This window comes from Larimichthys crocea, chromosome IX, assembly GCF_000972845.2.
Source record: "Larimichthys crocea isolate SSNF chromosome IX, L_crocea_2.0, whole genome shotgun sequence".
Lineage (NCBI taxonomy): Eukaryota > Metazoa > Chordata > Actinopteri > Sciaenidae > Larimichthys > Larimichthys crocea.
Window position 1 is genome coordinate 8,045,514 of NC_040019.1, and position 17,059 is coordinate 8,062,572.

The 17,059-nt window shown below is 40.9% G+C and overlaps 1 protein-coding gene across 3 annotated transcripts in view; it reads right to left on the reverse strand.

The window, feature by feature from the left end:
• unc5cb (unc-5 netrin receptor Cb) overlaps positions 1-17,059 on the reverse strand; it is a 107,067-nt gene that overhangs the window by 35,963 nt on the left and 54,045 nt on the right. For all 3 annotated transcript variants that reach the window (XM_010738164.3, XM_019278327.2, XM_019278328.2), the window contains exons 2-3: positions 9,430-9,660; positions 2,235-2,378 (exon numbers count right to left, since the gene is read on the reverse strand). In XM_010738164.3, coding sequence (XP_010736466.1) covers positions 2,235-2,378; positions 9,430-9,660 — 375 coding nt within the window. The remainder of the gene's footprint in view (positions 1-2,234; positions 2,379-9,429; positions 9,661-17,059) is intronic.

Sequence of the window (17,059 nt, forward strand, 5' to 3'; positions counted from 1 at the left end):
TTTCCCCTCTGGAGTCTCTCCTTTCCTCACTTCTTGTAACCCTGAACGGTACTGTGGGACACAAGGGTGTGGGACCAGCTGAGTCGACATTCCTGTGGGAGTCACACCATTCCCTCCTCGGCAGACAAACACTTCCAGCCTCGCTCGCCCTCAGAAAGACACACATATGACAACCATTACCTAAAGTGGATATGTTTGGCTACTTGTCATGCTAAATTACACCAGCTCTACACCTCAGAAACAGTTAAATCCTCACGTAATAAATCATTACGTATTGGTGCAAATCTAGATTAGGAATGACTTTCCTAGTTTGAGTTTTAATCATTAATAAAAGTCACTAGTAGTAAAGTCGAGGTTTTACTTATTATGTTGTAGTCATAAAAATTACAAGGCCACAAACAAACAAGAAAATCAATTTCCAGCTTTCTCACTAAGCACTAGCCTCCAACAATCTTCTCAAAGGCATTTTAGTTGATTTGATTCATTTATTTAATTTGCTTCTGTGTGCATACTTTTATTGCCTCTCTCTGGCAAGCCTCGCTTCTCCCCAAATATGAAGTCCAATCAAAATGTTTTTTTTTTTCCTTGAGTCACATGAAGAAAAGCCAGTCACAAGGAATTTACGCACACAGACATTTTGACAATACTATTAGGCTGACCATCCTTTTTGCAAGTCTGAAAGCCAGTCCTTCAACACAGCAACCTCTTAACTCGCCAGCGCTGGCTCTGAGTCACCATCTGATTAAACTGTATATGTTTAGATGATGGGAGAGGAGAGGAAAACAAGCCCAGTTTCCATTAGCCTAACGGGATAGAGTCTGGCTCTGACAAGACGCCTGCCTGGAGAGAGAGCCCAGCAGTGGAGCTAATCCATTCAGCAGAAGCTAATGGGAGGGGAAGAGGGGTCCATTGTGATTTGAGGGATGGGTTAGTGCTGGAAGGCTGCTCATCATGGGTGATTATAGGAGGTGGAGCAGCGGGAGTGGGCTCGGTGGGAGACTGAGAGGAAAGGATTCTGATTCACCAGGCTAGTATAACAGAGGCAGTAATGAGAAGAGCTAATGCTGTTTGAAAAAGAGGACATACACTGAATTCAAAGAGAAACTGTACAGAAAACAGGGGGAAATAGTGAGAAAGAGAGTTAGAGAGACAGCGGTATAAAGATGCAGAGACAGAAATGAGAATTCGCTGCGATAAAAATTGAGAGGGACAGGTATATGATTGCTAAGTGCTTCTAAATGGAGTAGATCAGGTGAAAAACATGGATATTGACTCCACACTGCGCTACTCTGTTGAAATGAGTGAAGATGAAATCATTCTGACAGTGGCACTGAGTTGTCAGCCAAACATTATGCTCAAATGATATCCTTATTCAGCCCTGTTCAGCAGTGATAGCAATATATTTGATGTAAACTACAATACACACTGCAAGTGAGTGTTGCATCTTTTTTTTTTTAGTGCCTCTTTGCCACAAGTCAAAACAGAGCTGGGCGGGACATGTCAGTCAAAGTGTCTTGAAATGATGAAAAGAAGAGTTGAAAGTGCAATGATCTATCTCTTACGATAAAAGAAGCCCCTTCAGGTGGATTTTTGGCAACAATGTGTAAGCAGTTGTGTTATGTAATATGTGTTATGTTGCAAACGGGCTCCCTTGATGTCACAGCCATAGTCTTACAAATGTGTTTTCCTCATCACGTCCTCTGGGGTTTCATTATTTTTTCAGATTTTGATTGGCAGATCTGTTGGGGAATGGTTAAAAAATGAGCCCAAACTTTAGAGGCAACAGATTGTTTCTCATTACTTGGAAACATTACTTGTGTTCTGCTTTTCAGTAGGAGGACAAACACACAGGCAGAGAACAAATGAGGACCACCTACAGGAAAAAGAGGGAACACTGGCAATAAACATGTGCCGAAGCCTCTCTGCTGTGTATATGCTGCTGCAGCTCTCTCCCTTCCTCTACGCAGCTTCTCAGAATCAGGAGACTGATTTTGATTCTGCAGCCTCTTTACCAACTCAAGTTCAAAGGGACACTTGAGTCTCATGTTAGTAAAAACCTTTTTTTTTCTTACTTCCTCTATCTCCAAAATCTATAAATCTGTCGTGATATACAAGGCAGTCTGTGAGACGCATTTTCTTGGCAGCTGAGAGATTTTGTTTGGAGAGGAATACAGAGATGAGAGGGAAGATAAAGACTGAGTAATGGCATGGGAGAGTAGGATGAGAATACTCACAAGCGATGCGGACATGGGCTTTGCGGCTCTTGGTGGTCCCCGCGGAGCTCCAGGCCACACACTGACACCAGAAGTCCTCCGGGCCAAACAGCTCCTCCACCTGCTGCCGAGTGATCTCTATGCTGGCCTCTCTCACTACCAGGCCTGTTCAGGAGAGAGACGTGGAAGCAGAGAGGACAAGGATGGGAATAAGAGATGTTGAAAAGAGGAAAAAAAAGATGGGGAAAATGGGGGAAGCAAGTATTAGTACACATCAACAGAGAGCATGAAAATGAGGAACTAAAACAAAGCAAGAAGAATAACCTTCACACCATCCACACATCAAAATGTTGTATTCTCTCACCTGGGAGAGATTGGTACTATTCACGATCCCATCAAACAAACCAGTACAATTTAGACCAGTCACATCACATGCTTTGACACTGGGTATGTGATTGTGTGTGTATGTGTCAGCCTGGCACTGATTCTACAGCCAAATCGTTGAGCTGTTTGGGTCTGGGCCCTGTGGGGGAGGATTCTCGGCGTCATGGTTAACACAATCCTGTTTGCTAACTCCTCTGATTACTGCTCATCTGGGTGCCAGGGCCCAAACAAACAAATCATCCCCAAAACAAATGCCTCTACCCACAGCTGCCCCTCTAGAGCAGATTAGTCCACTCCTGCAATGTGTGTACACATATACATCTGTATATGTGCATGCGTGAGAGCATATGAATTCAGTGCATGTATATATATGTGTGGATTATGTGCTGTGAGAGCATTCATTGAAGCTAAAGATGCTTCCAAGCTTAATCCATCATTCTCTTTTGATTGAATGGGATCTTTGTGAGGAGAATGATAGTATCATGAAGTCCTACATTAAGACAGATTCCATATCTGCACGCAACATGAGCAGGGTTGATATAAAAGAAGATAATTAAGACATTTTATTTTATCTCTTGATCATCTAAACCCAACATGAGCTACTACAATAAGATAATTACTCTGCCCTCCAGAACAACTTGAATTTGGATGTCAGAAACACTTTACACTCAACAGTTCTGCAGATCTGAAGAACATTTATGCTGTGGATATCCCGTGTCACCTCATTCCCCTAGTTCTGCTCTATTAGGCTTAAATATGGGGGCTGTGCAGTCCACAGTTATTTTCCTGGAACTGTCATGCTCATGCACCTGGTCAGCAATAATGTGAAAGTGGACTGTGACATTCAAATTATGCCCAGTTGCTACTAATGTGCCTTTTGTGTGCCTAGGAAGCGCACCCTATGCCATTACACCAGCCTGTACCTTTAACACCAGGAAGGATGCATTGTATGTTGTTTGTTTACCAAATTCAGACCCTGTCATCAACATTACAAACCAGTATTTGTTAGACCTGGCTGTTTTTTCTCCCACTTCCTCCAGTTACCCAGTTTTAGTGGTGACTTGCTTTTTTTTAGCTCTTTTCCATTGTTGGCTGACAGAATGACAGAAAATTGGTGTCTTCTGTTGCCATTGTAAGACATCTAATTCAAAGTTTAATGAGTTGTGTGCGCTATTCTTGTATTGAGCAGTTATGTGCATAGCTATACAGCCTAATTACAATATTCACCTCTTTCCACAAGACTGTCAAAAAGCTTTGAGTCATTGCCATGTGGCCATGTTTCTTTGCAGATAGTTAAACTTAAAAAATGTGTTTCTCCAACAACCCGTACACTATTCCCAACACTACACATCACTGCCTGTTAATTCAAGAAGAATGGTGGGACTAGTGTCTCTTGACTAGACTTAAATTAAAAGGGCTGCACAGAGTGCATGCCAACTCAAACGGGGGACATTTGTAGAATTAATGATGTGGCCATGTTGTCAAAAGGCCAAAAGTACTTACTACTAGCACCAAACTGGAGTGAACTTTAACTACTCTTAGGTATTATTAGCCAACCAACTATTCAACTTACCTTTATGGTGTCTCCAGTTTTTGATGTTAGAAATTCATAGGACTAATTGGTAGCCAGCTAACATGTTGTCAAAACTTGACATGGTAAAAGTCATACTTCTCATAACATCGTAAATTTTCTACTGATAATAATAGGAAACATAGTCTCTTCAGTGTGTGTGCTCTTTGGCTCCGCCATAGTAAGAACAACACAGCTACAGTAATACTATTGTACCTTGATCAAACTTACTGATTATTGTTTTTAGTAGCTGCAGCTGTGTTTCTATGCTGATTATATAAACTGTGGTTCTGTAGAAATGGCCCCTTGACAAGTAAATTAAACATTTGCTCGAGCTACAGCATACATACTGTATATTTACCATTCATGTTATCTATTTCTTACCTAAGAGATACAATGTGTTGTTGACGTGACATCATTCATCATGGAATGTGTCATGGATCATTGACTCATCCGTGCCCCAAAGTTCGTTCAATCAGTAACCTAATCTTTGCCTCAAATCTAATTCATTACATAGTGATTCACTACCTACTGAAGTAGAGATAAAATGGGCTAATTTGAAACACACTGTGAAGCTTTGCCAGTAATCTAAAAAACTGTTCCATTTGAATTGCCTTAGCTCATTTATACTGAAATCAATTTATCAATAAAATTCTGGCTAAAATCTGTTGGGCAGTACCCCTGAATTTGTGGAAGGACCACTGCTATATTCCTTTAATTTTGAAAACATTTCATTCAATGTATCTTTTAAGAATCCAGTCTTTATTGTTACTAGACATTATGACAGGGAAGAGTCCATATCATAAAGCATGCAAAGACTTAACGTCACAAAATCTTAATGGATAATAATAGATGTAACAATTATAACTTAAACAATAATATATTTGATAAATAACTGTCTAACCTTTATATAACCTTCATCCTGCTTTGTATTGCACAAAGGTTCAGGATCTGCCGTTTGACTAGGTTAATACAGTAGGTGTCTGAATATCTGGCTAAATAAAAAATGCAAAGGATGCCTGGATGGTTAAAAAATGAACATGCCATTTTACTTCAGGTTCAGTGCATTCACACAGCCTCCTTGTTCTGGCACACACACACCATGCACAGTGACATCCCACACATCAGCTTAGCTCTCATGTAAAATTTACACAGTGTGCCGACATGCAGACGAACACACACTTCTGTTGTGTGGGCATTATGCCTCTGCATGTTATGTGTGTGTGCAGGTATGAGTACAGGGGTGTCTACGGTTGTCTGTACTGTGTGTGTCATTGTGTTGGTTTGAGAGGAGGTGGATTGTGTTAAGATTGAGGATGTCAAGGATGGATGTAATGGATGTGAGACAATGAGTAGCAGAGGCAAAATCAATAGTGGAAACAATAAATAGTTATGAATTCCCAGTATCTGTTATTTTTTTTCTGTCTGCACTCAGACTGTTTCTGAATAAAGTTACCTGATGAATTAACTGTCTGACGTTGTTAGAATGAGCCCTCTGCACTGTGAGATAGCCTAAAGTGATGATGACGACTAGCAGTAAGTCTACTCTAAGAGTCATTCATGACTTCATGGCGATTACTGAAGCAGGATTAAACTCTTCCTGACGTGTTGCACTTGAAACACATCAGAAGGATCACTCTAGCGGAAGAGCGGGGTTCTGAACTGAGCTCTGCTGACCTCATCCAGTGACTTCATATGTTTGCTCAGCGAGCAGCTCTTAGCACACTGTATAGCATTACAGTGATAACAATAAAACAAAAACAGACACAGGCTTTCACTTAATTTGCAATCAAACGGGACAAAGCACATGTGGCCCACATGAGGACCAGCAATGAGGGCCTACTTCACACCCGTCAATGTTCCCATTAGCATTAGAAATGATTCTGCAATAGGTCCCATTTATAGCCGTCTGAAGTAGGGCGCCTCATTGGAGATGATTCATTATTAATGTGGTCATTAAAGTGAGCTAGCCTAGCTCTTTAATATTAGCCCTGGCTAACATTATTGATCAGACCAGTCAGGCATAAGGGGAGGCATTGGTCATTGAGGGAGAACTGAAGGAGGAAGGAGGGAGTAAGTGCTCTGAATACCTGGTCAGATGAAGAGCACTCCTGTTTGATCTTCTAACTCATATCTCAGAGAGAGTGACAAGCTGTCTCCAGCGTATATTACGTTAGCTTTGTACACTTATAATTAATTTGCTGCTCATTTGCTCAGATCAATGCTCCTTTTGCTCACAGCCGACTATAACCTGCTATCAACACTGGGAGGTAAACGTAGGTGACAGCAGGTTGACTATCTAAAGCTAAATCATCACTGCGGAGAGGATCATTTGTAAAAAATCATCACACTTTGCTCCTTCACACCACTTTTTCATTCTCGCCTCCTGCTAAGTAACATTACGAGCATGTGTTCCTGATCTATGGCTTCTTTCATGTCTGTCCCCATAATATCAAAAGGCAAAATGGGTCTTAGTCCACATCAGAGTGGTTCATGGTCACATGTTTAGACATATAATACTCAGCTTCCCTACTGATTCCCAGCTGGGCCACTCTTTTACACAGGTGCAACGGCAATCTGTTCTGCCAACTGTGTAAATATAATTTGTTTTTTCTTTTTTTTTGTTTCCTCTTGGACAAGAACATATTTCTCTGCTGTTTTATTGTGTTAACTGGCTGCAGCTCTTAGGATAATCACATGCAATCAAATGGTCTATTATTTTCTACCTGCCTTAGAAAACAATAATGTCCAATTACACCACTTCAGATGGTAATCAGTTTTATGTACTGTATATATTGTACTTCTGTGGGGTTTCTGGTCTCCACATGGCCCACTGCGTGTCACATCCATTGAATTAAAATGCCCCTGGACAGAACATATACCAGTGTGAGATCCTGCAAGAGCTGCAGGTGAGTCCTTTGTCATGCAGAACATTGTGCAGGTAAAGGAAAGTGAACAAAGCCCAGTGTGCTGATTACCCGGCGACAACAAATTGTGCTTTTGTCAGGTTATTTTTATACACATCTTAAAAATGACAGTTGTTTGCGTCATATATCAAAAGCAATCTGTGTCACAGCACAGAATCCAAGTAGTTTAAATGTGGCTTTTCTGACACTAATCAACAGAAAGTCCATTTAAAGTGAAACCATACCTCGACAAAGTGTAGACAGTATTAAGGAGGTTCTTTGCACATCTGCGTATACCCACAAATACTGACTCACAAAATGTTGAAACTTCCAGAGTTCAAGCATCTCAATTTAAGAAGATCTGGTTTCACTTTGACATTAAAGAGTCTTTTTTTTAGTTGGAAAAGCCACATTAAATCTACTTTGATTCAGTGTTGTAAGACAATAAAACACAATAACATCCAGGGGGGATGAACACTTTTTATTGCCACTGTGTTTCACTCTTGGCAGGATGAAAATACAGTGTAAAGGCTCTTATTTTTGTGATTTAAACTTGACAAAAATGGAAAAATCACTACTGTTGTCAAGCCTTTAAGACTACTACTCCACACATAATACCAGCAACACCTCTACAATGTTCCTGCGAATGTACTGTATGTAGTGGATGGTACCTTAGTTGGCATGTAGCCCAAATAAACACAAAGGTTTTGCAGTTTTGGCCCGTGCTCTCTCTCTCTCTCTCTCTCTCTCTCTCTCTCTCTCTCAGTCTCTTGCACTCTCTTAATCTCATTATCTCTCATTTCATCTTATTTTCATAAGATCATAAGTTCTCTCCAACATGAAAGTGAGACATAGAGACAGGATGAGAGAGAAAAGGGGAAACATAGGGAGAGGGGGATATGAGGGTAAGGAGGGAGAGATCCAATTTCTTTAGGCTACACTATCAGTGGTATTGACCAGACTGGCCAGTTTCTATCGGTGCTCCTTTTCTGTCAATCTGGGGAAATCAGAGAGCAATGGAGTGGGTTGAGAGAGGATACTCACATCCACTGGGCTCTGTGGTGTTGTGCATGTGTGGGGTGCAAGAGCATAAATGAATGAGTATCTGTGCAGTAAATAGCCCGTGGATATGGCTGTGGAGAGTGGGTGCGTGAATGATGTGTGGGTTGTTTTCCATGTTGATGCTTTTAGCACAAAACCTTCTGACATAAAGGCTAAGACACACTGCTACCTTCAACCTTTTCTTTGTCATAATCATAACCATGAAACGCATCCTCAAATCTGTGTATTCTTCCTAAAGTACACTAGGTCAAAATGAAAGGACTTCAGGTTGGAATTCAGGTTGTTTTTTCAGTACTCCTTTTATATTTGCGCTGGCTGCAACTCTGTAACTCTTATCTGCTTCTGTATCTTGTACTTGTGCTGCAACAATGCTGTTTTCTTCCACATAGTTCAGTGAAAGAGAATTCGAGAGACGTTTTTTTATTAAAAACCCAAGATGGAAAATGCAAGATAATATGTATGCCTAAACATTCACATTTATGTGAAGGAGCAGCAGCTGTCAGTGTGTTTGTGTGCAAGCATGCAGGCGCGTGTGTGTGTGTGTGTGTGTGTGGCGAAACAGCAGGATGAAAAGGGTAAATGCGATGTGATTGGTACCTGTGGGCGACAGAAAGAACTCAATTTCCAATACAGCAGCTGAATGCAGCCAATCAGTGCTGAGCTGTTGTGTGTAATGGCTCTGGTGCCTTTGGGGGCTGAATTCTGTTGAAAACAACCCTGCTGGAGCTTCACTACCTTTACTTCCTCTAGATGCTTACAAACATGTACACAAATACACACACTACAGAAGTAAGTGGTGGTGCTACTAAGCAAAAAGAAAGGAAGGACGGCCTCTTGAGACACAAACCTTTACGCAGATGATGCCACTGTATATGTATGTATGTTTTGATCAACCTTACCTCCTAGAATAGATGAATACACCTGAATTGTGATGGCTAGGAAAATGTTATTACAAAAGACATAACATGGAAGTCGGCGTGAATGTTAGCAGTCTTTTTAGGTAATGGTACTAAGGCATGATCTTGGTTTTGGTTAAATATAAAAAAGTGGATGCATCAGATGTGAGGCTTCAAGTTAACATTGAGCTTTTCAATTTTTAACTAATACAAAAATATAACAATAAAAACTTTTATTATGTTTTAGTTGCCAGATATTGTAAGGAACCATTGATGTTCTTGGTCATCCCTAGTTACCAGTTATGTTCAAGATGTATCCTTCCCTGTTATTTTTATTTTTTATTTTTTAAAAACAGTGGTTCAGTGGTGGATAATCTTTTCAAGATCTGTTTACTGACCTGAGTTCTCATCAACCCGCTCCTCCACAGTGTGCTCCTTCTGGTGAACCCACTCGCTGTTGCACTTGAAGTATATCTGGGTGGCCGGAGTGGCCTTGCAGTACAGGTTCACCGGCTTGTTCTTGACTATATATGCCTCCTCTGGTTCCATCAAAAACACAGGCAGAGGCTCAGGGGGATCTGAAGGGAAGGTTTCCGGCAGATCACCAAGACCGATGAAGTCATCGTCAACTGTGAAGAGAGAGATGGCAACAAGATGGGGGGAGGGAGGGAGGGAGGAAGAGATGAAAGGAAAGATGAAGGGAGGCAGAAGTTGAGAACGGAGGCAGAAAGCCCAAGATAGACAAAGAAAGAGAGAGAAAGGATGGGTTGGGAGAGAAAGGAAACCAGACAAGAGACAGAGGGACAGTGTATTATAACCACAGTCTTTGCATGGGATTATCCATTCGCGCAGCACACAGTGAAATCCCTATCATTTGATATTTTGGAATGTTTACACAAGTGTATTTTAGAGCGCAGGAAATTCTGGGATTCCTCTCAGGCAATAAGGCTGCATGGATTTACAGAAACCGGGCCTTGCTTGGTCTAACCACAACCAGCTACTGCTGAGAAACCATAGAGAGGCTCAGCCAATAATGAGAAGCAGAGTTCAGAGGTTGACTCTGAGGAACTGAAGTTATAAGCTGATCGCTCTCTGTCTCCCATTTTCTCTCTTGCTCTCTCTCTCTCTTCCTCTTTGCTTTTGTCTCTGTCTCTCTCTCTCACACACACACACACACACACACACACACACACACACACACACACACACTAGCTTACAGACACATGCACCAGATCTAATGACCTCAGGCTTTTGGCCCAGTTTGTGCCATTCCTCGGATACTTCTGCAGTAGACAGATACGCTTCCCTGTAATTACAACTCCCTTTCATCTCCCTGTCTTAAATCACATACACACAACTGCATTGTATGTGTGTATGTGCACTCACTCACACACAAACATGAACAAATGCACACAAAACATTGCAAGCACACAAATATATGTTGCATACACACACACACACACATACGCGTGTGCGGGCGCATGAGCGAGCACGGCTAACTTTCTAACTCTTTGAAGAGAGGAGGATGAAGCCTATTCGCCACCCCATTTGTCACCTCCAGAACTGTTCTATTCTTACCATCAAACCGGTAGACATCAATTATTCACAAGTGTGAAAGAAAGAAGGCAGAGTAATAGAGACAGAGATACAGTGGGAAACAGAAGGTGAGAGAGAGGGAGAGACCGAGGGAGGGAGAACAGAGAGAGAGGGACAGTGAAAGTAACTCAGACAGACATAGATTGAGACATTGAAATGGAGTTGGGCAGACAGACAGAAACATAGCACAGGAGGACAGAAAACAGGAAGGCAGACTGTTTGGATAACAAAAGAGTTTATCAGCCCATCAGTAATTCTTCCATGTCCTTCTATCTACCCGCCTCTCTATCCTGTGTGGACACGCTGGAGCCTTGTTGTCTGACAGAGGTTGCCTCCTGGATGCTTCGGGAGCACTAAATAATGTCTCGGCTGAGCAAATATCTCCCCACGATGTCTCTCTAATGTTATCTCTCCCTCCATACCTGCCACAGATTGAAGTTGATTGCTCGGAAATGAAAGGGCAGGGGGAGGGGGGCCAATCAGAAAATGACCAAAGCCATCCTCACCATGGGGAAGGAGGGACTTCTCTGTGTACTGTTATGAAAGTGTTCCTATGTAGTGCGTGGGTTTGCGTATGATGCTTGTTTATGCTGGTTTAGTATGTGAATCTGACTTTTATTTGAAAAAGTACCAACTGGCTTCACTCCTGACTCGGCTCTGCCTCTAATTGAGTAGAAGCAATAAAGCCTCAAGTGACCTCTGACATTTAAGAGTAACCACATCCTCGGACAGTTTGTGTTTGAGTGGGTCCGATGAAGAGCTGGAAAAAGATCATTAACTGTTTTGATCAAGTTTCATCTTTTCCTGTCGAAACAATAAAAAAAACTTTGAAACACGGTTGAGCCTTTCAACCTTTATGTCTTTATGTAGGTGATGACTCTTTAATGTAGAAGTCTATTTCAGCAGACCTTGGCTTAGTCTGTTTTTTTCTGCTCTATAGTCCTCAGTCCACCCACATCCTCAGCCAGGGGACCCTGACCCAGAAACAGGCAAAGAGAGCCAAGGAAACTCATTAAAGATTGTGTTAGCCTTCTTTCACCCTCCATTCCCATTATCTCTCCATCTCTCTCTCCCTCCTGGCTCCCTCGCTCTGACGAACTGTGAGGTAGAGAGATCTGAAACAGCCATGAAAGCGTCGCTGCCTTGCACATACAGAGAGACGCTCGCCTCACACGCTCACGCACACATACACCAGCGCAAGCATTAATGCGTGCGGAGGCACACACAAACTTGCTCACAGATATTCGAATTCATCAACTTCCTCAGTGCGAGAAATAATAAATTCAAGTGAATGGAACTAGCCCTCCAGTGAAAAATCAGCACAGAAATGAAAAAAGACACCACATGACAAAATGAAAGACCCTGACTCTTACCAATCACGCTGTTCTACCCCACAAAACCCAACAGCCAGCATCCCAGCACCTCCCTCCCTGGTGAACAGAATACTGAGAGCAACAAGAAGCTCAAAGAGAAACATTACTTTTTCTGGCACCCCTTCCCTCTGCTTCCACTCATATGCAATGAGAAGACAGTTCATGATAAAAATAGTTTAGAAGATTCTGCGTTGCTATGTTCAGGATGATGCAATCTGTGTGGATACATCTACAGTGTGTATAATCACAACCCTAATAATCAGCAAGTGCAGAATATATTACCATACTTCTATGTCATAATGCTTTTCCTTTTCTGTTTTAGTGTCCTACCCCTTTAATACGAACATTAATATGGCATGACTCCACTGTTTGATATGCAATATGGATTTTTCCAAGGAGTTGTAATTCTGTGGCTTGATTTTAATCAGAATTTGCCCGCATATTGAGTGTTTAAAATTTAATGAAATATGTCCTCACAGCCCTTTTATTCAAATTGTATTTTGCTCTATAATTGGGTGAGTTTTCCTAATTCATATTGTAAGTCATATTAGTGAATATTTTAAGACTCAAATTGAATATTAGTTGAATTTTATATCAGTTCCACATTCCAACCACAAAAAGTTTTGAGGGATAAATTGGTTGCGTATTGTCCTCAAAATCAAGCTAATGAATGAATGAAATTTGCCTTTGTGCATTGTCAATGAATTCATCAGGTAGAGGGCAAAACGGTCTGGGGGAAAAGGCACTTTAAAGAAGGATAAGAAATTAATCCCAGCTTAGCAAGTGGGAGTGAAAAGAGGTATGAGAGGGCCTTGGCAGTCAGCTCCTCTATGGCTTGAGTTGACTCCAATAGCTGTGGGAGTGGAGCAATATTAAGAGATAATTGCATTTTGGACATGAGGAAATCAAAGTGAAATCATAACACTGGTACAGCTACATATTAAAGCAGAGCCTCAGAGAAAAGACATAAATCATTTCTAAAACTAATGTGTACACAAAGGGGTGCATCAGGAGCTAAAAAAAGGAGTATCTGTAACATAAATATATCAACTATTGCATAGAGAAGTGTGCAACACCCACACCAAGCACAAATGTATGAGGTTAGAGTATGCACCCTGTAGCAGTTTCGTCTATTTAGTATGTGGTAAACAGCTCGCCGAGACCTGAGTGACCCTTTCCAAATAGTCAGTCCAAGTCAAAGTTTCCAAAGCTCCTCATTTCTTCTACAAGTTTGTATTGACAGTATTTTCTTTTAACGTTGTCTGGATGACCGTCATTTCGCTGAATCACAGACACAACAGGGGCTTAATGACGACCTTACATCAATAGTTTCCATTAGAAATAAGCACTGGATGTTTATAGAAGGAATCATCGAGCAGAGTCACAGTAAAACCTCCTGAAACATTATAACTTCTCACTTCTGTAATAAGCATATCACTATCAATATAAGTCACATTAATGAGGTCTATTGTGCTGAGAACAGTGAAAACTGATGACAGAACATCCACAACACATTAGACATCAAGTCCAGGCTGACCAGACCATCCTGGCTTCAGCTGCTTCTCTATCACATTTTCACAAAATGCACTTCAGACCATAAATGCTCTGGTAATTTTACATGTCGACATCATGTGTAAACAGAAACCAAAGTCGATTTTTCCACAAAAGATGCTCTGGAAATTTGCCAACTCAAGACCTGGAAGGATTTCTGTAGATTTCTCAAGAGTGAGCAGAAATAGCATTTCAAGGCAAAGAAGATTATTGTGTACTGACTCACCAATAATGTGAGTCCATCTCTTGCACAGTATGTTGTTACAATGGAGATAAGGTCTCCCATCCAAATCACAGGGGGACAATCATTCAAATCTATTCAAATACAAAGCATCACAGCTTGCTTATGAAGCTACAATTATTATTATGTGAGAAACCTTAAAGGCATTCTTTAAGTTTTACTGACATTGATGTTGGAGTTGGACCACTGACAGTGCAGAAGATAGATATATATATAGATATTATATTGCAAGAGTGTATGTCATAGGGAAAACTAATTAAATAAGTTGTCAGGGAATGTTTTGCAGATAAGTTCTGCATGAACATTTTGTATTGACTCATACATAACTGCACAAAGAGAAAAGTGTATATACTTGACTTATCTTTTACAACCAAATACAACTAATCCATGCAGACTTCATGGATTTGATTAAACATTAAACAGACAGAAGTTGAGCACAAGCAGTAGCCTGATAAACTGAAAATGGGATCATTTAAGCACTACTTCTATATTTAATCTCATATTTTACAGTTCAATTTCTTACATAACAAAATCAGATGTAACAGTTTACAGTGCTAATGACAAAAACATTGCATTAATTACAACTGTGTCTTTACATGTATGTGGCTAATATCCGCATTGATAAAGCTCCAACGGTGACGCAAAAACAAAGTTTAATGCTTTGACGTCTTCACCATCACCCCACGAATACATACACACTGTGTGCACTCATATATCTTGTCTGCATATACAGCATATAGAGGATCCATCACCTGTCTTCCTGTAACGTACATACGCATATGCTGAATATTCGTATATCATATATTCTGTGTGAGAATCTGCAATAACAGCTTTTGAATGCTGAGCTCTGACACCACTGTGCAAGATAAGCTCTCTCTATTTTATCTGTATCACGCAGATTTATTGTCCCAAGGAAAGCTCTGTATCAGTGGGACCAATGTTTCCTTTCAGTCAGGGGAGAGTCAAGCTGAACAAGGATGAACACTTTCATAAATCCTCTCCCTCTTCATTCCCATTTTATTCTTATATGTCCTCCTTACCTGCCTCCCTTTCCCTCTCCCTTTTTTCCCCGCTCATCCTTCTTATCACTCATACATACATTGCTGCTACATATAGCTTGGTAAGTGGCTGCCTAGATAGGTAGACAACCGGGAGTTTTACTAGGCGATATTTTTGCTATGAAGCAACAGGGAAGGACAAGAGGTGGTTTTCAGCTGAGTGGTCAAGCAGAATAATAAACCACTCAGCTGTCATGTCAATTGAAGCAGGATAAATAGACTGTCAATCAGATCCACCTATAAATGTGCACTGAGCACACCTACCCATTATATTGAGTGAGCATTAATCAATGGTAATGACTTCCTTTAGTCAATACTTGTTAGTATTGGACCCATAGATCCCAGTGGTTTAAATCAATATGTATGGCTGTTGTTTTAAAAGCAAAATCCTTTAGAAGCTTCATGGGAAACAGGCAAACAGAGCACAGGCCTCCCTTCCACTCTAATGTCTCTTTCCAGCCAAGTGCTTTATACACTAATGTGTCTACACACATTGTCCGCAGGGCCCCATCTAACGCTTGGCTGCAGCAGGTATTTATTGATTACTGGTAGGGCCCAGTGACCCCTCCCCCGCTCGGTCCTATCTGGTCCTCTCTGTTGGGGCGTGCTAAGCACAGTCATATTTCATCTCCAGGGAATCCTGCCATCACACAACCTAGCAGGGGAGGAGAAGTCACGAAAAAAACAGGCAGACATTCCCTGAAGTTAAAAAGTCAAGTTGCTCCAATGTTAACCTCCCAATCAGTTCACAGCTCATGGTCATTCATTTGCAGGCCAGAATCACAGAGCCCACACGCACACTAAAGCTGCCAAATAAACCAGATAAATAATTCAATCAGGGCATTATAGAGCAGTCCAATTCATGGGTCTTATCTTTAGTATGTGATGTAATTGGAAAAATGAATCTGCACAAATTGATCTATCCCACTGCGGTGAAGTGTAAACACACAGCTGAGAAGAAAGCAGCTGTAGTACTGAGGAGTGGGCCTAGAGATAAGCATTAGCATTTCTTAGTATCTACCAAGTAATGGAAATTCACACAATAAACATTACCCTATGTTTTCCCTTCCCCCCTTCATCTTCCGTATCTCCTGGAGTGACCTTAGGTTAAGCCTGACAGTAAAGAGGAGACTCTCATATAAAAATAGCACATAGTATAAGCAATAATTAAGTTGTGTAATCAATTTCAGAGCAGTACTAATTTTCTCTTCCCGTCTTTGTACAGCCAGTCATGTCTTTCTCTTTGGGGGTGTTTACATGTTCTCTCTGGTGCTTATCCCTGACCTTCACTTGGTCCTCTCTGGCTGCACTCTGGCAGGAGGCAGCTGGTGGTTGCCAGGGTCATGCTAGGCCTTGGCCACTGTCTGTCCAGTCACATCACAGCGCCAGCAAAGACAAGGTCAAAGCATCATGACAATTAAGGCTCAAATATTTGAAAATGATCAAATGGAAGTTTAAATTGGTTTTCATACTGATTTTATGTCACCACATGTGTAAATGTTGCAGTGTTTCCCGCCTCAAGAATAAACTGTCCGCTGCAGTATTAAAAGTCCTCTTGCAAACAAAGATCGGTCTTTGGGTAATTGAAATGGAAGAAAATAAATCTAAATGAGCTGCAGAAAATAAGCCAAATTCCATCTAAGTAAAAAATCCATACACGAAGAATCGAATCTTTGCACTTGATATTGCATTTTTAAAACCAGTTTTCCAATTTTCTTGGACTAATCTGCATTCTTTGAATTACAAAATAAATAATGAATCCTGGTTATTATGGGACAGAGTTAGGATAGCTATGAGATGGCTGAGTGATCTTTGAGATCTTTGAGAAGAGATAGCATCAAAGTGAAATTGAAGTCAGCACTATCTGTTAAACTGGTTAAGATGTACAAGATCAAAACATGGAACATATATGTGTGAAGACCAATGAAGGTTTTTCATCTCAGGAGAAAAAGGTCACAGTGCTTTCATGCACAAATAAGTAATTATCACTGGCAATTAGACAGCATTGAGCTGTTTTCCATTCCTTTTATTTAGTCTTTTATGTGTTTGTGTGTAAGCTGGTTAGCTGTACATCCTTAAAGTGGTCATTAATTGAAAGCTTTTTAATGCATGATGAAGTACAATCTTTTTCTATTTATTCTCATTTTGGGATCTCGTTATTTTATCACTCTTATTCCCATGCACCACAATCTGTTTTTGTGCTCACTCT